General features: G+C 41.6%; 1 protein-coding gene across 4 annotated transcripts in view; it reads right to left on the bottom strand.

Moving 5' to 3' along the window:
* Positions 1–16800, bottom strand: part of PREP (prolyl endopeptidase) — a 177206-nt gene that overhangs the window by 131449 nt on the left and 28957 nt on the right. For all 4 annotated transcript variants that reach the window (XM_073336887.2, XM_073336888.2, XM_073336890.2 and 1 more), the window contains exon 6: positions 16018–16139. In XM_073336887.2, coding sequence (XP_073192988.1) covers positions 16018–16139 — 122 coding nt within the window. The remainder of the gene's footprint in view (positions 1–16017; positions 16140–16800) is intronic.

Raw genomic sequence — 16800 nt, forward strand, 5'->3', positions numbered from 1 at the left:
CATGTTTGATTAGCTGATAGCCACAGCTAATTTCCTTTGTTTTCTCTCTCAGGTCTTCCCCGGAGGGTGGGGTAAAAGGGCTTGAGGGTACCCCACAGGGAGGAATTCCCAAGTGCTCCATCCTGGGTTCAAAGGGTTTTTTTTAAATTTGGGTGGTGGCAGCGTTTACCAAGCCAAGGTCAGAGAGAAGCTGTAACCTTGGGAGTTTAATACAAGTCTGGAGTGCAAGTATTAATTTTTAAAATCCTTGCAGGCCCCCACTTCCTGCACTCAAGGTGCCAGAGTGGGGATTCAGCCTTGACACATGGTAACATGTACCAATGTAGTAAGAGAAAATGTATTTATTAACTTGATCAGTGGGAAGAAAAAAAACTATATTTAGTCCTTCGCCTAAAGCTTTTGTGGTGGGAAGTAATCAATTTAAAGTTTTCCTGTTTAAGTGAGCCGTTGTACACTTTTAGTCTTCCAAAAATCACTGGAATTGGAAGTCACATTAGAAACCGATTGTGATGGTCTACACTATTACGTTCACCACTTTGACAAGACTATGATACATTTTGTGCAGTCTGCCTTGTGAGGTATCAGTTGAAATGTCAATCTTCTGAATATTATTGTCTTGGTACAATATGCTTATCAACATTCTATGTGAAGTTATAAGATTCTATTATGTATCACTGCCATAACCTGCTCCAAGTTTAAGAACAGCAGGTCCAAACCAGTTTCTCAGAAACAAAGGACAGACCAACATCCAGCCAGGTCTTAAAGGACTATTACCTAGTTAAACAGCCATTCCTTGGCAGAAAGAAGGATGTGAGCAAGGACTTTACATATTGACAAAATGGAAAGGGGGGAAAGGGTGTTCCTGTGTAAACAGATTGCCTGTTGCCTGAACCCCAGCTAGAGGTAATCCTCAAGGAGGGGAAAGTGGTATAAGAATGAGAGACAGTGGCCTCCAAATCACCCCTCTCTCCCTACATCTCTGCTCACGGCAGCTCTCGAAACACAAATAAAGCATCATTGAACTAGCAGAGAGGTGGTACTGACTAGAAGGCTTTTCAGTCAGTACAGACTGCTGTAAACATATGACAGGTTTCAGAGGAACAGCCGTGTTAGTCTGTATTCGCAAAAAGAAAAGGAGTACTTGTGGCACCTTAGAGACTAACCAATTTATTTGAGCATGAGCTTTCGTGAGCTACAGCTCACTTCATCAGATGTTTACCGTGGAAACTGCAGCAGACTTTATATACACACAGAAATCATGAAACAATACCTCCTCCCACCCCACTGTCCTGCTGGTAATAGCTTATCTAAAGTGATCAACAGGTGGGCCATTTCCAGCACAAATCCAGGTTTTCTCACCCTCCACCCCTCCACACAAATTCACTCTCCTGCTGGTGCTAGCCCATCCAAAGTGACAACTCTTTACATAATCAAGTCGGGCTATTTCCTGCATAGATCAAGGTTTTCTCACATCCCCCCACCCCCATACACACACACACTCACTCTCCTGCTGGTAATAGCTATTATTATAATAGATGAGCTATTACCAGCAGGAGAGTGAGTTTGTGTGTGTATGGGGGTGGGGGGATGTGAGAAAACCTTGATCTATGCAGGAAATAGCCCGACTTGATTATGTAAAGAGTTGTCACTTTGGATGGGCTAGCACCAGCAGGAGAGTGAATTTGTGTGGGGGGGTGGAGGGTGAGAAAACCTGGATTTGTGCTGGAAATGGCCCACCTGTTGATCACTTTAGATAAGCTATTACCAGCAGGACAGTGGGGTGGGAGGAGGTATTGTTTCATGATTTCTGTGTGTATATAAAGTCTGCTGCAGTTTCCACGGTAAACATCTGATGAAGTGAGCTGTAGCTCACGAAAGCTCATGCTCAAATAAATTGGTTAGTCTCTAAGGTGCCACAAGTACTCCTTTTCTTTTTGTAAACATATGGTAAGACAAAACCTTTTTGCTTTAAGTTCACTTAAACTTACTGGCTCCACTAATTAGGTTGGTGGCCCTCCTTTCTCTCGTGTGTGGGCGCGCACGTTAGAAGGAACTATCCGCCGACCACAGTTGAGAATCTCTTATCTAAAGCAAACTTTGCTCTGTAGTTATGAAATGTGATTCTTTGTGACAGAAGAGTTTCATGTGGCCCTACATTTCTTGATCAAATATGTTAATCCTTTCTTCGATATAAGAATCGTTAATATTTGCAACTGATGCTACACAATAAGTTTAAGAATATCTAAATCCCATCTTTGATTCTACTCTAACAGGTTGCAACACCTTTGGAGATAGAGGGGGAGAGGTACAGCAAAGGGCAACATGCTTTATTTTTGCATTAACATCAGTACACTGAAACAGATGAATTAATTCAAGCTGTCTTTATCCACAGCAGGTAAATTCATCCATTTCAAGTCAAGGTTACATAGAGAGATGGAAATCAAAATTATCTGTTGCAGAGATGAGCATGTTTAAGGTGTAAGAGACAAGTGCACTGCAGTCAACTGAAACAAAAAATTATACACTTTTGATTACTGCTCATATTTTACATATTTAATGTTTGCCTTAATGAATATAAACTAGTTTGCCTAATATTTGGCTTTCTTCTTTTCAGAGAATCATAAAGGTATTAATAGGACTAGTGTATATTTAAATTAAAATTTTTTGACTCAGTGATAGGGTGCTTTGTGATTCTTCAATCAAGAACAGGGTCACTGACACCAGCCTACTTTTTGAAGTTATGTTGTGAGTTAATGCTTGATAGAAAATAAAAAAAAAATGGTGCGAACAAGTTATTTTGGAAAGGGTAATTTCGGACTGCCGATGACGGCGGATTTGAGCATACCTAATGAATTTTCCTTCAGCATTTCCCAGATGGACTGATGAAGAGCTGATAGCAGCTTAGGTTTAGTTTGAGTCAGGAATTCCCAAAGCATATTGCTGGTGGGATGCCAATTAGGTCTGTCTGCATCACTCTAATTGCTGTGACATCAGTGAGTTCTGTAACCCAAAGTAATTTAACAGCAATAGGACAAGTCACTGTTGGCTGCAGCACACTAAAACGCTAACAAATGTTCTACTGGAGAGGCAGACATCCATTTCTCAAAATGCCATTGGCAATTTGTGTTGTAAACCGATTGGGTGTGATTTCCAAAAGAAAAAAAGTGAAGTAGCATTCTCCACACCCACATTTGGATTTTCTTCAGGAGGCCAAATCTTGTTAAAGAAAAAACCAATTAGTAACTCACAGCTAGCCCACAAAGTTTAAGTTTCACACTAGGATCTGGGTTCAAATCTTATGCTGAAACACAAGTACAATCAGGGGAGTCCGCACTGTAAGAGGTGACAATTTATATAAGATTTTAAATTGGAGGTAAATTTTCCCAGTGTCCTCTATCAGTCTGAGTGGAAATTAAAAGATCTCCTGGCAATTTCTGAGAGAGCTCTGGATTGCGGGTCAAGGCAAACCTTTCTCAGTAAAAATTCCTGATGTTCAAAGCAGTAAGACCCATTGATGAGTATTAAGGGGGAGATTTAACAAAAGCATCTAATAGGATTTTAGGAGCAGGAGTCCTATTGAAAGGCAGTAGGGCCTAAGAAGTTTAGGGGCATAAATCCCATTGTCTATCAATGTGATTTGTACTCCTAAAACCCTTAGTGACAGCCACATTTACCAACACATGACACTGCACTGTCAATATCTAACTCAATATTTGTGTAGGGTCTGTCAAGGGAGGCCCTGGATGAAAGCTAGGCTTAATCCACGAGAGAGAGAGAGAGAGAGAGAGACTGGAATTAAGGTGGAAAATTCATTAGGGTTTAAATGAAATAAGCAATTTCTGTCTGGACTGAACAGGTGTGACTTCCTTTCTTCTGCATTCACAATCACTAGGGTAACCATATTTCCCAAAGGGAAAAACGGGACACCATGTGGGGCTGGTCCCAGGCCCCCTCCCTCCCCGCCACCAGGCTGGGATCACTGGAACCCTGCCTGCCCTTCCGCCCCGCCCCAACGTGAGGCTTAGGTCACTGTAACCCTGCCTGCCCCTCCTTCCCCCACAAGGCTCAGGTTGCTGGAATCCTGCCCCACCCAAGAGGCTGGGGTTACAGGAACCTTACCTGCCGCCCCCGCAAGAGGCTGTTGCTGTTCACTGCAATCCTGCTTGCTGCCCCTGAGTTAGCCCTGCCTCTTTCCCCTGCAAGGGGCTGGCTACCCCCCCAAACCCAAACACACAAATTCCTCTGCACCCCACCTTTTGACAAAAGTAAACATTTATTTTGTTTGCTCTTGCCATTACATTTTTGATGGCTGAGTTTTTCCATTTTCTAATTTAGGATTTGGTGGATATTTTTGTTTTGTTTTCTTTTGTTCACACTAACTTTGTTTCTTGGAAATACAGATATTGCCTATATAGGAAGATAGTTACGAGGTAGATGAGACTACCCATGAAACACAGATGAATTAATATCCAAGGAGAAAAAAACATTTGAACTCAAAACTTTCAGTATCAGTGAAATATATTCTCCAACAGGCTACACGTTATTTGCTAGAGGAAAAGATTAGTTCTGTTATTATATTAGTAATCCAAAGAAGTGGATGGACTTTTATGAATGCAATACATATAGCAGTTATGGTTTATCATATCCACTGGCAAAACTGAATTTAATCAAAAAATGTTATGTAAGGGCCACAGAGTTCAATCCAGGTGTATTGCTTAGAAAATACCAAGATTTTCATACATAATTTAGTGTGTGTGTGTGTGTGTGTGTGTGTGTGAAAAAAATAAAATACAAGAAGAATGCAGGATTTGCATAGATTGTAAGACTAGCAGGGACTACTGTGATCATCTAGTCTGACCTTCTGCATAACACAAGCCACAGAACTTCCCTAAAATAATTACTGTTGGGGCTGGAGTATAGATCTTTTGGAAAATCATCCAATCTTGTGTTTCAAATTACCAGTGATTGAGAATTTCATACTTTTTTGGCTTTATGTATTTCTCCACAGCTATAACATCTATAAAAGTGATTTTAACCTGAAACAAAAAAAAATAATTTAGTAGTAGTATTGATAGTGCCCAAGATTTCATCAACAGTACAAATAGTGCTTTTAAAATCACTTTGATAGTTACTGCAGCAACACTCCAGATGGATGTATTCTTACTTTCTCTTTATTTCACAAATGACAGCCCTTAGAGTTTGCCACATTGTATCAAGCAACTATGTATTTTACTCCTATACAAGCCAGCAAGCCTATTTACCCCCCTTCATCTTGTCTAGTTGTACTACTACAAGGGAAAAGTAATCAGTTCAGAAATTATTTTGCCTGACAAGCTATGAAAAAAATAAATAAATATTTCGATGCAGAAAACTTCAGGGATTAGAGAACACATTGGTGTCCGAGGGAAGATACATTCACTTTGCCTGTAACACCAAACATTTTTAATGCTGTTATAATTCTCACCCTGAAGTCATTAAGAAACCCTGATCATTATTTTTACAAACTGCTGCTCTTCCTCAAACACTAGCTTTCTTTGCATTCCAAAGAGGATAATGGTCATTATCACATAATGCATTCCTAATGAAACAGAACAAACTCAACAAAGCACTCAAGTGGAGCCAAGTGGCTGAGTTAGGAACTGGACTCAATGTTCCTGTAAACCAGGCAGGGGAAGGTTAGACCTTCCGGAGAAGGAAGAGTTGGTGGCAACAGAGATCCAGCTGCGCCGAGCATGGTACCAATACTCAGGGGCTCAGCAACCGTAGTGATGTCAACAGCAACAGTGAGTTATTTTCCAGCACTATTACCAAAAGAAAGAGTGCAGGCACGAAGGAGGAAGACTGTTGCTGAACTGACAAACAGAAAGGACAAAGCAAAACTATTTCACCTTTCAAATGACATCAGTACTGTTTTGCACTACATGCTATGTTTTGTGTAACAGTCTAAGACCCATCAGGAGTGAGGTTCTATGGTAATGATCTGGTATACTCTTGAAATGAATGCTTGGCTAAAATTTGTTAATGTAATTAAATCATAAGTATTTGCATTATCATAGTATTTGCATTATAGCACCTAGGACCCCCACCCCACCCCCAGTCATTAGGGTTGCCAGGCGTCCGGTTTTCGACCGGAACACCCAGTCAAAAAGGGACCTGGGTGGCTCTGGTGAGCACCACTGACCAGGCTGCTAAAAGTCCAGTCAGCAGTGCAGTGGGACAAAGGTAGGCTCCCTGCCAGCCCTGGCTTCATGCAGCTCTTGGAAGCAGCCGGCATGTCCAGCTCCTAGGTGCAGGGGCGGTCCCGGGGACGCTGTGCGCTTCTCCCGCCCTGAGCGCCGCCCCTGCAGGGAACCAGGAACCATGGCCAATGGGAGTTGCAGGGGCAGTGCCTGTAGCCATGGACAAACACACAGAGATCCCTGACACCTCTGCCTAGGAGCCAGACACGTCAGCCGCTTCCGGGAGCCGCCTGAGGTAAGCGCCGCCCGGCCACAGCCTGCATCCCAAACTCCCTCCCACACCCCATCCTGGAGCTCTAGCACTGGCATGTGCATGTTGCACTTTCTTCCTGTTTGCCTTTGAGTACACTAAAAGTTGTTTAAACCCTGAATAGTCTAGGACCTGGCCTTGAGAGCCACCTCTTATTCTATATCCACGTAGGTGGATCTCACTGTTAAAACACCCCAGAAACATTGGCGGAGCCCTCCCAGGCTGTATGTAACTTATTTTCCAGCAGCCCACAGAGTTTCCTCACCTACTCCTATCACAAGTTCAGCTCCACCACTGGTAGCAACAATGGCAAGTCTTAGGAAAAAATTGTTTAGTGCAAACAAAGCTTCACCTTACACACCTAGCCTTTGGAATACATTCCCCATGGCAGTCCTGAGACCAAGTCTAATGCATTAGAGAACAATATATGATGTTATAAGATGCAGCATTGGCAAATCTGGGAAACAATGGTTTGGTTTCAAATTTTTGTTTGGCTTGCTTTCCTAATACACAGTGATTCTTCAACTCTACCAGCTGTGAAAGGCTATACATAACTTATTGTTTAACTTTGAAAATATGAATCTGGATGCTACAGGAATATATGCTGCAGTAGTTTGTAAAAATACGCCATAATACACAAAGATCAGTATTAATTAAGACAATGCATTTGTTGTTCTTTTGAAGATAGCCTACAATACTGTATTTGTTTCAGAAATCTTCATTCCACACTGCCCTCTACTGGGAAGTTAGTCAAACTGATTTTTGCCCCTTCCCATCTTAAATTCAATACAAAAATATTCTGGAGTACTGAAGAGACTTGATGCCATCATCTTTATATTTATAGCTGGATTATTTTTAACACACAGACTGGAAATAAACTAAATTGTTTCTATCAATCTTTCAAAGCAATCTTTCAATACCATTTGCAGCATCAGCAATTATGTTTAAATCAAACAGCTATCGTATCAGATAGACATGCAAGCCCCAGAGTTGAATGAGTAATGAGTCAGGGAATTGAAGCTTTTTATTGTATATTGTCTCTCAAAGGTATTAAACTGACCAAATTTCTTCTACTTTGCTTTTCCCAAGTCACTGTCCTATTTTCATTTTTTTCCTTTGAAAATATATACCTAATCAGGTCTATATCTTCCATAGAGAATTTTTAAAGTACAGTGGCTTTACTCTGTCATCCCAAGGATTTCCTTTTCAAGTGTGACATTTGCAAATAGAAGGGTATTCACCCCACCCTCCATGAGTCAGCCCTGCAAACTCAGCCTTGGATACAAGAATCAAAAGGAGTTCTTTCCATCTCACGTATCACCAGCAACAAGCAAGGTTCTATAGGCCAGATTAAGCTTTTCAATTACACCTGGTATACCCAATGGATTTATTTGGGTTTACACTGCTATAACTGTATAAAATGGAAGAGAACCCAGCTCTCTCAGCCTTCCAAGGCCAACACAGCTAAGCGCTACGTAAACTTTTTGTCACTTAAGGAAGTAGATAAGACTCTGGATATACACAACAAATCTGCTTAATAAAAAGATGTTCAATTGCAGATGGTTACATTTCATAGGATATCAGCACCTTAAGAGAAAATAATCAGCCAAAAATATTTAAAGAGTGCAGCAAAGCCAGTAAACATTTTAATTAATAACAGATGCCATGGGTGTACAAAGTCTCTTGAATTTTTCCAATTAACTTTGTATGGTCCATTTTTCTCACATACCCCTTCAAAAGTTTGCCAGACAAGATTCAGTCAAGTCTTACAAACAAAGTTCATTATAAAGAGAAATTCTGATCTATTTTCCCACCCTTTACACACAGCAATTTCTCTTTTACCATGAAGGGACTTTGGGAAAACACTACAATTAAAGATACTAAAACTGATGGGCAAGCTCCACACACTGTCCCACCCCCACCCTCCCTGTAAGAGTCCTCATTTTTTTATTAGCTTGTTTTTTTCATTTAATACATACAAGTGCAAAGTCTTTCACAACAGGAGCCCAGGGCACTCCTAGAATTTACACCAGTTCAAGCATCTTTATTAGATTAGTACATAGCTATTTGTCTCTTCAGTAAAATCAGGGAGGCTACCCTCAAATCTGTAAAACAAATCAAGCTCCATTAGGTCCTCTCACTCCCTCCATGGGATCAGAATTTCAGGTGGATTAATCTTCCTAGATCCCAGGGAAGCAGTACTAATTCATTATCCAGAAATTTCTCTTTTCATTACTTTCCCCAAGGTTCACAGCAGCAACCCCTTTCAATATCTGCAGGCCCTAAGGGATCTGGCAGCGTCCCTACACTCTTAATATTAGTTTTCATGCTGTACAAAGATAAATTCTTGCTACAAAACAGAGAGGTGGTTTGCTCAGTCAGCATAACAACCATACTGTGTCATTATCACATACAAAATGTCACGGAAGGCAAATTTTAGAAAAAAAGCGACTTCTTTCATTAATGTAAATCTTCCCCAAGCTCCCTGTCTCGGTGGTAGAACCACTAGGTACAGAACTGACACGGACATGGCCTTCAGAGGCCAAAGATGTGACAGCGACACTGAGCCTGGCATGGCAAACTCTTTGCCTTTCATCATGAAGATTCTACAATGAGTTCTCCTCACACTCAGCTCCACATTTCTGAAATCAAGACATGTCTGCCCTGCTTCTTCCACTTGAATAGAAAAAGCCTCTGTTGCAGGTTTCCCCTCCATTAACCCACAAGAGATCATTCAACAGGCTCCTACTATGAGTTTGGAGGCAAGATTTCCCTCAAGAGAGCACACCATCACCCCTTATATTATTGTCCTAGCTAGCATAAAAAGATCCCGTAGGTTTTGTACATATTGGTAAATCAGAACACAGTGCTCAAAAGGAAAATGAATTAGCTTTCACAACAACATGTGTACTCTAATAACGTGCGTCACCAGTGTGAATCAGTGGGTTCATCACTACAAGACATCTGTCACCAACAGACTGAGAGGAATCAGTTTATTTACAAGAGTGAGAAAATAAGGACAACAGTTTTCAAGTTACATCCCTTTCTTATCAATTTAACTCCATAAACTTTCTCGTTTTTACTATTTGTCTAATTTTCAGTGACAGATTAAAGTTTACAGTATGTGATCTAGTGAATAACAACTACTTCATGGACGGACTGCGTGGCCTAAGAAAGGGGTTCTCAACCTTTTTCTTTCCGATTTATTTGAGCATAAGCTTTCGTGAGCTATAGCTCACTTCATCGGATGCAGATAAATTGGTTAGTCTCTAAGGTGCCACAAGTACTCCTTTTCTTTTTGCGAATGCAGACTAACACGGCTGTTACTCTGAAACCTTTTTCTTTCTGAGGGCCCCAAACAGGCTATAAAAATGACATGGCCAACCTGTGCCACAATAACTGGTTTTCTGAATCTAAAAGCCATGGCCGGCATTAAGGGGTAGCAAGCAGGGCAGTTGCCCAGTGCCCCATACCACGGGGGCACCATGAAGCTAAATTGCTCAGGCTTCTGCTTCAGCCCCAGGTGGCAGGGCTCAGGGCCTCACGCTTCACCACCATGCAGTGGGATTTCAGCTTTCTGCCCTGAGCCCCAGCAAATCTAACACTGGCCCTGCTTGGCGGACCCCTTGAAACCTGCTCACGCCCCCCACCCCCAGGGGCCTCCAGACCCCTGGTTGAGAAACCAGTAGCTTAAGAGGTCTTTGCCATCTATAGATTTTATGATTCATATGTGCTCTAATTTAAAAACAAAAACAAAAAAACAACCCTGCTTCACGGATGTTTTTCTTCCCAAGGAATTTCACAAATGAGGGATCTAAATCTGGATCACTGCCTTTTTCTTAAATTGATTTTTTAAATTCTTTGATAGAAACTATTGGTCTTCCAACAGTTCCAGCTTTTCTGTTCACAGTGACTTGCTATTTTTAAAAAATATTTAACTACTGTAGTTTCATGCGCTGAGTACATTAAGTAGGACAAAAGTAGTATTATTAATCACAAAGGAGATAAAAATAAAAATAATAAAAAGATCATAAATAGCAGTAGAGCACAGTGGTTAAGCACAGTAGCTGGAGTAGATCTGAAAATTCCAAGAGAATATCAACTATTAAGAAGATCAGTTCTATGATTACCTGAATGACTGCTATTTTCACCGATTCTGTCTGCCAATTTATATGCAAGGTAGGAGTTACTCTGTGGCCAATGCATTGCTATTTTCAACCCACAAAAGCCTGTGGCTCTTTATTAAATTGTTGTAGGTGAGACTGGTAGTGCAACCTAATATTAAGATTGCCCAACACATCCCTGTGACGCTGCACTCCATATGAGGTTATGAAAATATGCTAATGAGTGTGAATATAATGTAACTGGAATATGCTTCATGCAAAAGGTCTCCTGTAAGGTATCATTATAAAGCTTATAATCTACTGAGTGTGTTCATTCTATTTGTATGAATGTATCATTCTTATATTTTATATTCCTAGTTTCAGATACAACTCTCAGGGCCTACTGTAATTATGCAAAGTGTGGGTCATTAATGGTGGTTTAGAATCTTGATGGCTCCCATCAACTAGGACAATTGACTATAGATGGCTCTGTTTACTTGCAAGCCTTCCTGTGAGTCAGGCTGGGAAGAATGAAGGCTTGGGGGTCTCACAGGACATGTGACCATGTCACCTGGTACTGGAATCCATCTTTAACCTGGTGCTTTTCCAGTTAGAAGGAGGGGTGGGAACACAAAGAGACAAAAGATTTCTGCCTTGTGTCACAGGTATATAAGGGGGTGGAACAGAACAAAGGGGGCTGCAGTCATGAGAAATCCCCTAACTACCACCTGAGCTGTAACAAGGACTGTACCAGGGAAAGGATTGGGCACAGACTAGAAAGGAGTCTAGTCTGTGTGTTGGATCATATTAAAGAAGTTCTGTATTAAAATCACAAATGAGTTTGATTCCCCATCGTTTAAATTCCAGGGTATTACTAATTAAGAGGTCTCTTGGTTTTTGGTACTGTTTCTCTCCCTGTATGTGTGAAACTTGCAAGCTGCTAATTGTGCTAGTACATTCTAAGACAGAGTCTTTTCTCAAAGCAATTCTTTGTAACAACAACTATTCACACAGAGAGATTTCAGAGTAACAGCCGTGTTAGTCTGTATTCGCAAAAAGAAAAAGAGTACTTGTGGCACCTTAGAGACTAACGAATTTATTTGAGCATAAGCTTTCGTGTAGCTCATGAAAGCTTATGCTCAAATAAACTGGTTAGTCTAAGGTGCCACAAGTACTCCTTTTCTTCAGAGAGAGTGAGACTCAAAGCAATACTCTGTAACAACAGAAACAGCACCCAGAGACTCCCCGCCCTTTTGTTGTATTCATCTCGCTTTGTTAACAATTGTGATTAAAACAGAGATAGAGGATGTATGTGGATGGATGCTTGGTGTGGATAACAACTGAATGATCAGGGAGGTGCCAGCCTAAGAATCCAATGTCCATCGGCTGAAGAAGGCGTCAAGTGGAAATAACCAGAGGACCCCCGGGAGGGCAGACTGGAATCCACCCAACAGCCTCAAGAATGGGAGAACCAAAGAGAAGATAACATCTGGCAGCACAGAGCTGTCAGGAATGTGCCATCTGCTGATTGATTCAGCAACAGCATGAAGCAATTCCCATAGACTGGCATAGGAAGAAATTCCTATAAAAATGGACTCTAGAAAGTGAGAACTTTGGGGTCTGATTCTGCAAACCAACTTCCAGGAGCATCAGATGAGCATCTGACAAGGCCCTGCTCCCTCCTCATGTCCAGGCCACCTGGCCAGTGGCTTGGCATGAGCAACTCTAAGCCTGGTAACTATGATAACAATCTTGCAGAACGTGTGTGTGTGTGTGTGTGTGTGTGTGTGTGTGAATAAATATGAAATTGAATGGAATGTTATAGCTATAACTAACTGCTTACTATGATTATTTCTGTATTCACAATAAATGTGGCATTTTACCTTTTCCCCTTTAATAAGATCCTGCTGGTTTTTATTTTATTGGTATAACATGTGAAAGAAGCTTATTGGAACACCTCTGAGGGTGAGATTTTACTTGTAATCAGTTTCCTACTGTATTAGGCTTAGACTTGCATGGTTTTGTTTTATTTTGCTTGGTAATTTACTTTGTTCTGTCATTCCTTGGAACCACTTAAATCCTACTTTTTATACTTCATAAAATCACTTTTTGCTTATTAATTAACCCAGTGCAAGTAATTAATACCTGGAGGAGCAAACAGCTGTGCATCTCTCGCTCTATCAGTGTTATAGAGAGCGAACAATTTATGAGTTTACCTTGTATAAGCTTTATACAGAGTAAAACGGATTTATTTGAGGTTTGGATCGCATTGGGAACTGGGCGTCTGGGTGCTAGAGACAAGACCACTTCTTAAGCTGTTTCCAGTTAAGTCTGTAGCTTTGGAGGGACATGATTCAGACCTGGCCCTGTGTTTGCAGCAGGCTAGCGTGTCTGGGTCAACAAGACAGGGCACTGAAGCCCCAAGCTGGCAGGGAAAACAGGCTCAGAGATAGTCTCAGCACACCAGGTGGCAGTCCCAAGGGGGTCTCTGACCCAAGCAGTCATAATCCCACTAAAAGGTTGTATTTAAAACTTTTCCAACTGTTTGGACTGATTTTCCGTGTCTGCCATCTGTCTATGCAGAATTGTTTTGGAAAATTTCAGTCAAAATGGTTCAGCTGTTTTAGAGGAGACTGGGGGGTGGAAGGACAGGGAAGTGTTTTGCTATGCTTTGGAGTAGGAACTTGAAATTTGGCAGGGGTGGCCTTTGTGCCAGGGATATGCTTTCTTCCACTTTTTTTTTTTTAAGTTAGACTTTACACATACTCATCAGAGACTCCACTCCTGCTCATATAGCAGGACTTTCCCCCACACTTTCAGCTCTGGGCTACTGTAGGCCCTGGTGGTGCCAAGCCTGGTCACCTAAACTGAGAGCATGGGAACCTGTCTCCCCAGTGCTCTCAAATGATCTCCCCTATTCCTGACTGGAATGCAGGAGGGGTAAGAGCTGGACTAAGGGGTGGGGAATGGAACAATGGGACTGGATGGGTAGAGAAGACTGGAACTCGTTGGGCAAGGAAACTAAGGCTACATCTACACTACAGATGGGATTGACGCTCTGAGATCAATCCACAGGCGGTTGATTTAGTGGGTCTAGTGAAGACCTGCGAAATCGACAGCAGACCGTTCTCCAGTCGATCCCTGTACTCTACCCCTGACAAGAAGAGTAAGGTAAGTCAACAGGAGAATTTCTCCCATCAAACCCCCCGCAGCATAGACCCACGGCAACTTGACCTAAGGTAGGTTGACTTCAGCTATGTTATTCACGTACCTGTTGTTGCGTAGCGTTGGTCAACTTATCATGGTAGCGTAGACATAGCCTGAGCCATGGAGGGAAACAGGGGTGGGGGGGGAAGGAAAAGGAGAAGAGACTGAGATAACACCCATCCACCCAGGGGCAGGAACTACTGGCTAGGCAGTAAGATAGATAAGAAACCTGAGGACTGAAGCCTAGGACTGGCTAGGTGAGGAGAATGGGAGCTGGAGTGGCGAAGAGACAGGACTGGGACATGAACAGGTTGGAGTCAAGTTTGTGGAGCTAGAAGAAGAATCTGTGCCTACTAGACCATACTCCTCACCAGAGCATGGAATGGAACCCAAGAATCCCAAGTCTCACCACTACTCTACAGTCAGTAAGTATCTGAAATCCATTGGCAGTGTTCTATCCCCCTCGGGTGTTGGTCCACATAGAGGATGACAATCTACTACTGCTATCAGTTATTCTGTTTGTTCATGTGGCTGAGGTCTGTTTAGTTGGTCTCAAGTTTCCAACCCTGCTGATGACCTATGTGAGTGTCAACATGCTGCCACATGATGGCATTTGCTTTTTCCGTGTGCCTTAAAAAATTAAAAAAGCAAACAAACAAAAAAAGCCCCCTCCACACCTCTCCCTCCACACACACAACCCAGAAAGTTACAACAGAGCTATGTTAAAAGAACATTACGATTGCAAAGTTAAGCACTCAAAAGTTTACTTTAATTCTGGCAGTTCCTACCTATGCAACCTTAATTCAGGCACCTTCTGAATATGCATGATGATTAAGGCTACGATTTAGTCATGGAAGTCACAGAATCCGTGAACCCCACAGCTGCAACTCCCGGCCCCCATGGGCAGCAGGACACCCCACATCTCCCAGCCCCCATGGGCAACAGAGGACCCCCGCAGCTGCAGGTGGCGCAGGTTCCCCACTGCCCCCAGCTGCTGCAGGTGGCTCCTAGCCCCACTTCAGACAGTGTGGGGATCCAAAGACCCATTTTGTCAGGTTTAGTAAAAGTCACGGACAGGTCATAGCTCCGTGAATTTTTCTTTTTTGTTCGTGACCTGTCTGTACTTTTACTAAAAATATCCATAACAAAATCTTAGCCTTAATTATGATAGTGTCTTTAACTTAATCACACGTAGTTTTTTCTACAAAAACCTTGCCTCATTCCATGTACCATAGAATGCTGCTCACTAAGTAAGCAGCTATTCAATGTTTTGTTTTATATTTATTGTTCAGTGTGTGGCCCTCTGCTTATTTGCTTCACACTATTAAAATCCCACCTTGAAGACAACTATTAATTTCCTTGCAGGCTTTTCTAGAGTACTCATCACTATAGCATCTGAGTGCTTCACAAACATTAATCTATCTTCACAAGGCAGCTATGAGATGAAGGATATTATTATCCCCATTTTATAGATGGGAACTGAGACACAGAGTTCAAGGTCAAAAGTATTAACTAATTGTGTACCCAACTTAAGACATCTAGGACCTGATTTTTCAGAGTATTTAGCATTATATGTTACATATACTTAATGTTCAAATCACAGATTCCATTGACTTCAGTTGCAGCTGTGAGTGCTCAGCACCGCTGCAAGACAGACCTCCGGGTCTCATGTCAGGCTCCAGACAATGAGGCAGTCACAATTAGTGATCACCTGTAAAAAGTGTGACTTACATGACATGTCCAGCATCATTCCCTGTGGCAGGGAAGGATAAAATCCAATTCTCCAGGACAGCATTCACCTGCTTTATCCCTGAAACGCCCCCTTCTTTTCCTGCAATCATCTGCCTCTTTCGTAGTGCACCTTCCAACTTCCACAACAAATGAGCCAGGGAGCCTATAGACAACCGCCTCCTTCACTACACTACCCTGTTTCATCCCCAGAGCTTGTCCAAACTTTGTGCTGAAGGACACAGGGTCTCAAGGAAAAAAAATAGTATGTGATCATGCAATTAAAGTCTGTATAATAATGCAGATGCACTGAATGACCGAATTAAAATTGCACAAGTAGCTTTAATAATGGCACTTCCTAACTTCTGAGCCTTTGACTTTGCAACCTTAATAATGGTCTCTCAGATTTTTTTGTTTGTAATAAATATTACAGTTTGGCTTAATCAAAGAGGCTGAACATGCATAAAGATAAATAAAGTGTGTAATTTACCTCAGCTCCACCCATCCATTTTGGCTCATCAGGAAATTCGGCACATAAAACATCTTTTGACTGGTCAGTCCCAAGGAAGTGGTAAAACAGCTTCTGATGCACATTAGTGGAGGTCTCAGTGCCTGGTATAATTAGAAGGGAATTATTTCATTTTCAAAGACAACTTTTATGTACACCATAAACTTTTTGCAAGCTTCTCTGCCTCCGTACACACACTTGTGGTGAAAGGAGTTATTCAAGGATTGCAGCCGGAAACGGCCAGCAGCCATTCTTATTCTCACTACACAAGTAAGAAGGGTGTGTATTTGAGGGAGATGCACATATGACAAATATTACTAATTTCAGGACGCATTGTTTCATGCTCCATTTTCTGGAAACCATCAGCAACTGAAAACATTATTCAAGGAGTCCAAAATATCGGAGTAGGTTTTGGCATCATGTAACATGAGATGCCATTGATAGTCATTCTATTTAGTAAATTTACAGTAACTAAGTAAGATAACATTGGTATCACTAGGATATTATCAGTTAGTGTTCATATAATAATAGTTGCTAAAAATCAAGAAGTGATATTTTAAGGCTTTGCATGAAGTGCTAGATGAAGCTTGTGATAGGAAAATAGGAATCCATGCCATCAGATTTTGTTTAATCAAATCAAGGTAAAAAAAGAATATTGGCCCAGTAATTTTTGGGCATGCAACATTTAGGCTGCATTTCCTGATTTTTTTCTCATTAAACATTTGTTTGTTTTAAATGTTCAGGAGTGACGGACAGATGCAGTTT

This window comes from Lepidochelys kempii, chromosome 3 (assembly GCF_965140285.1).
Source record: "Lepidochelys kempii isolate rLepKem1 chromosome 3, rLepKem1.hap1, whole genome shotgun sequence".
Classification (NCBI taxonomy): Eukaryota; Metazoa; Chordata; order Testudines; family Cheloniidae; genus Lepidochelys; species Lepidochelys kempii.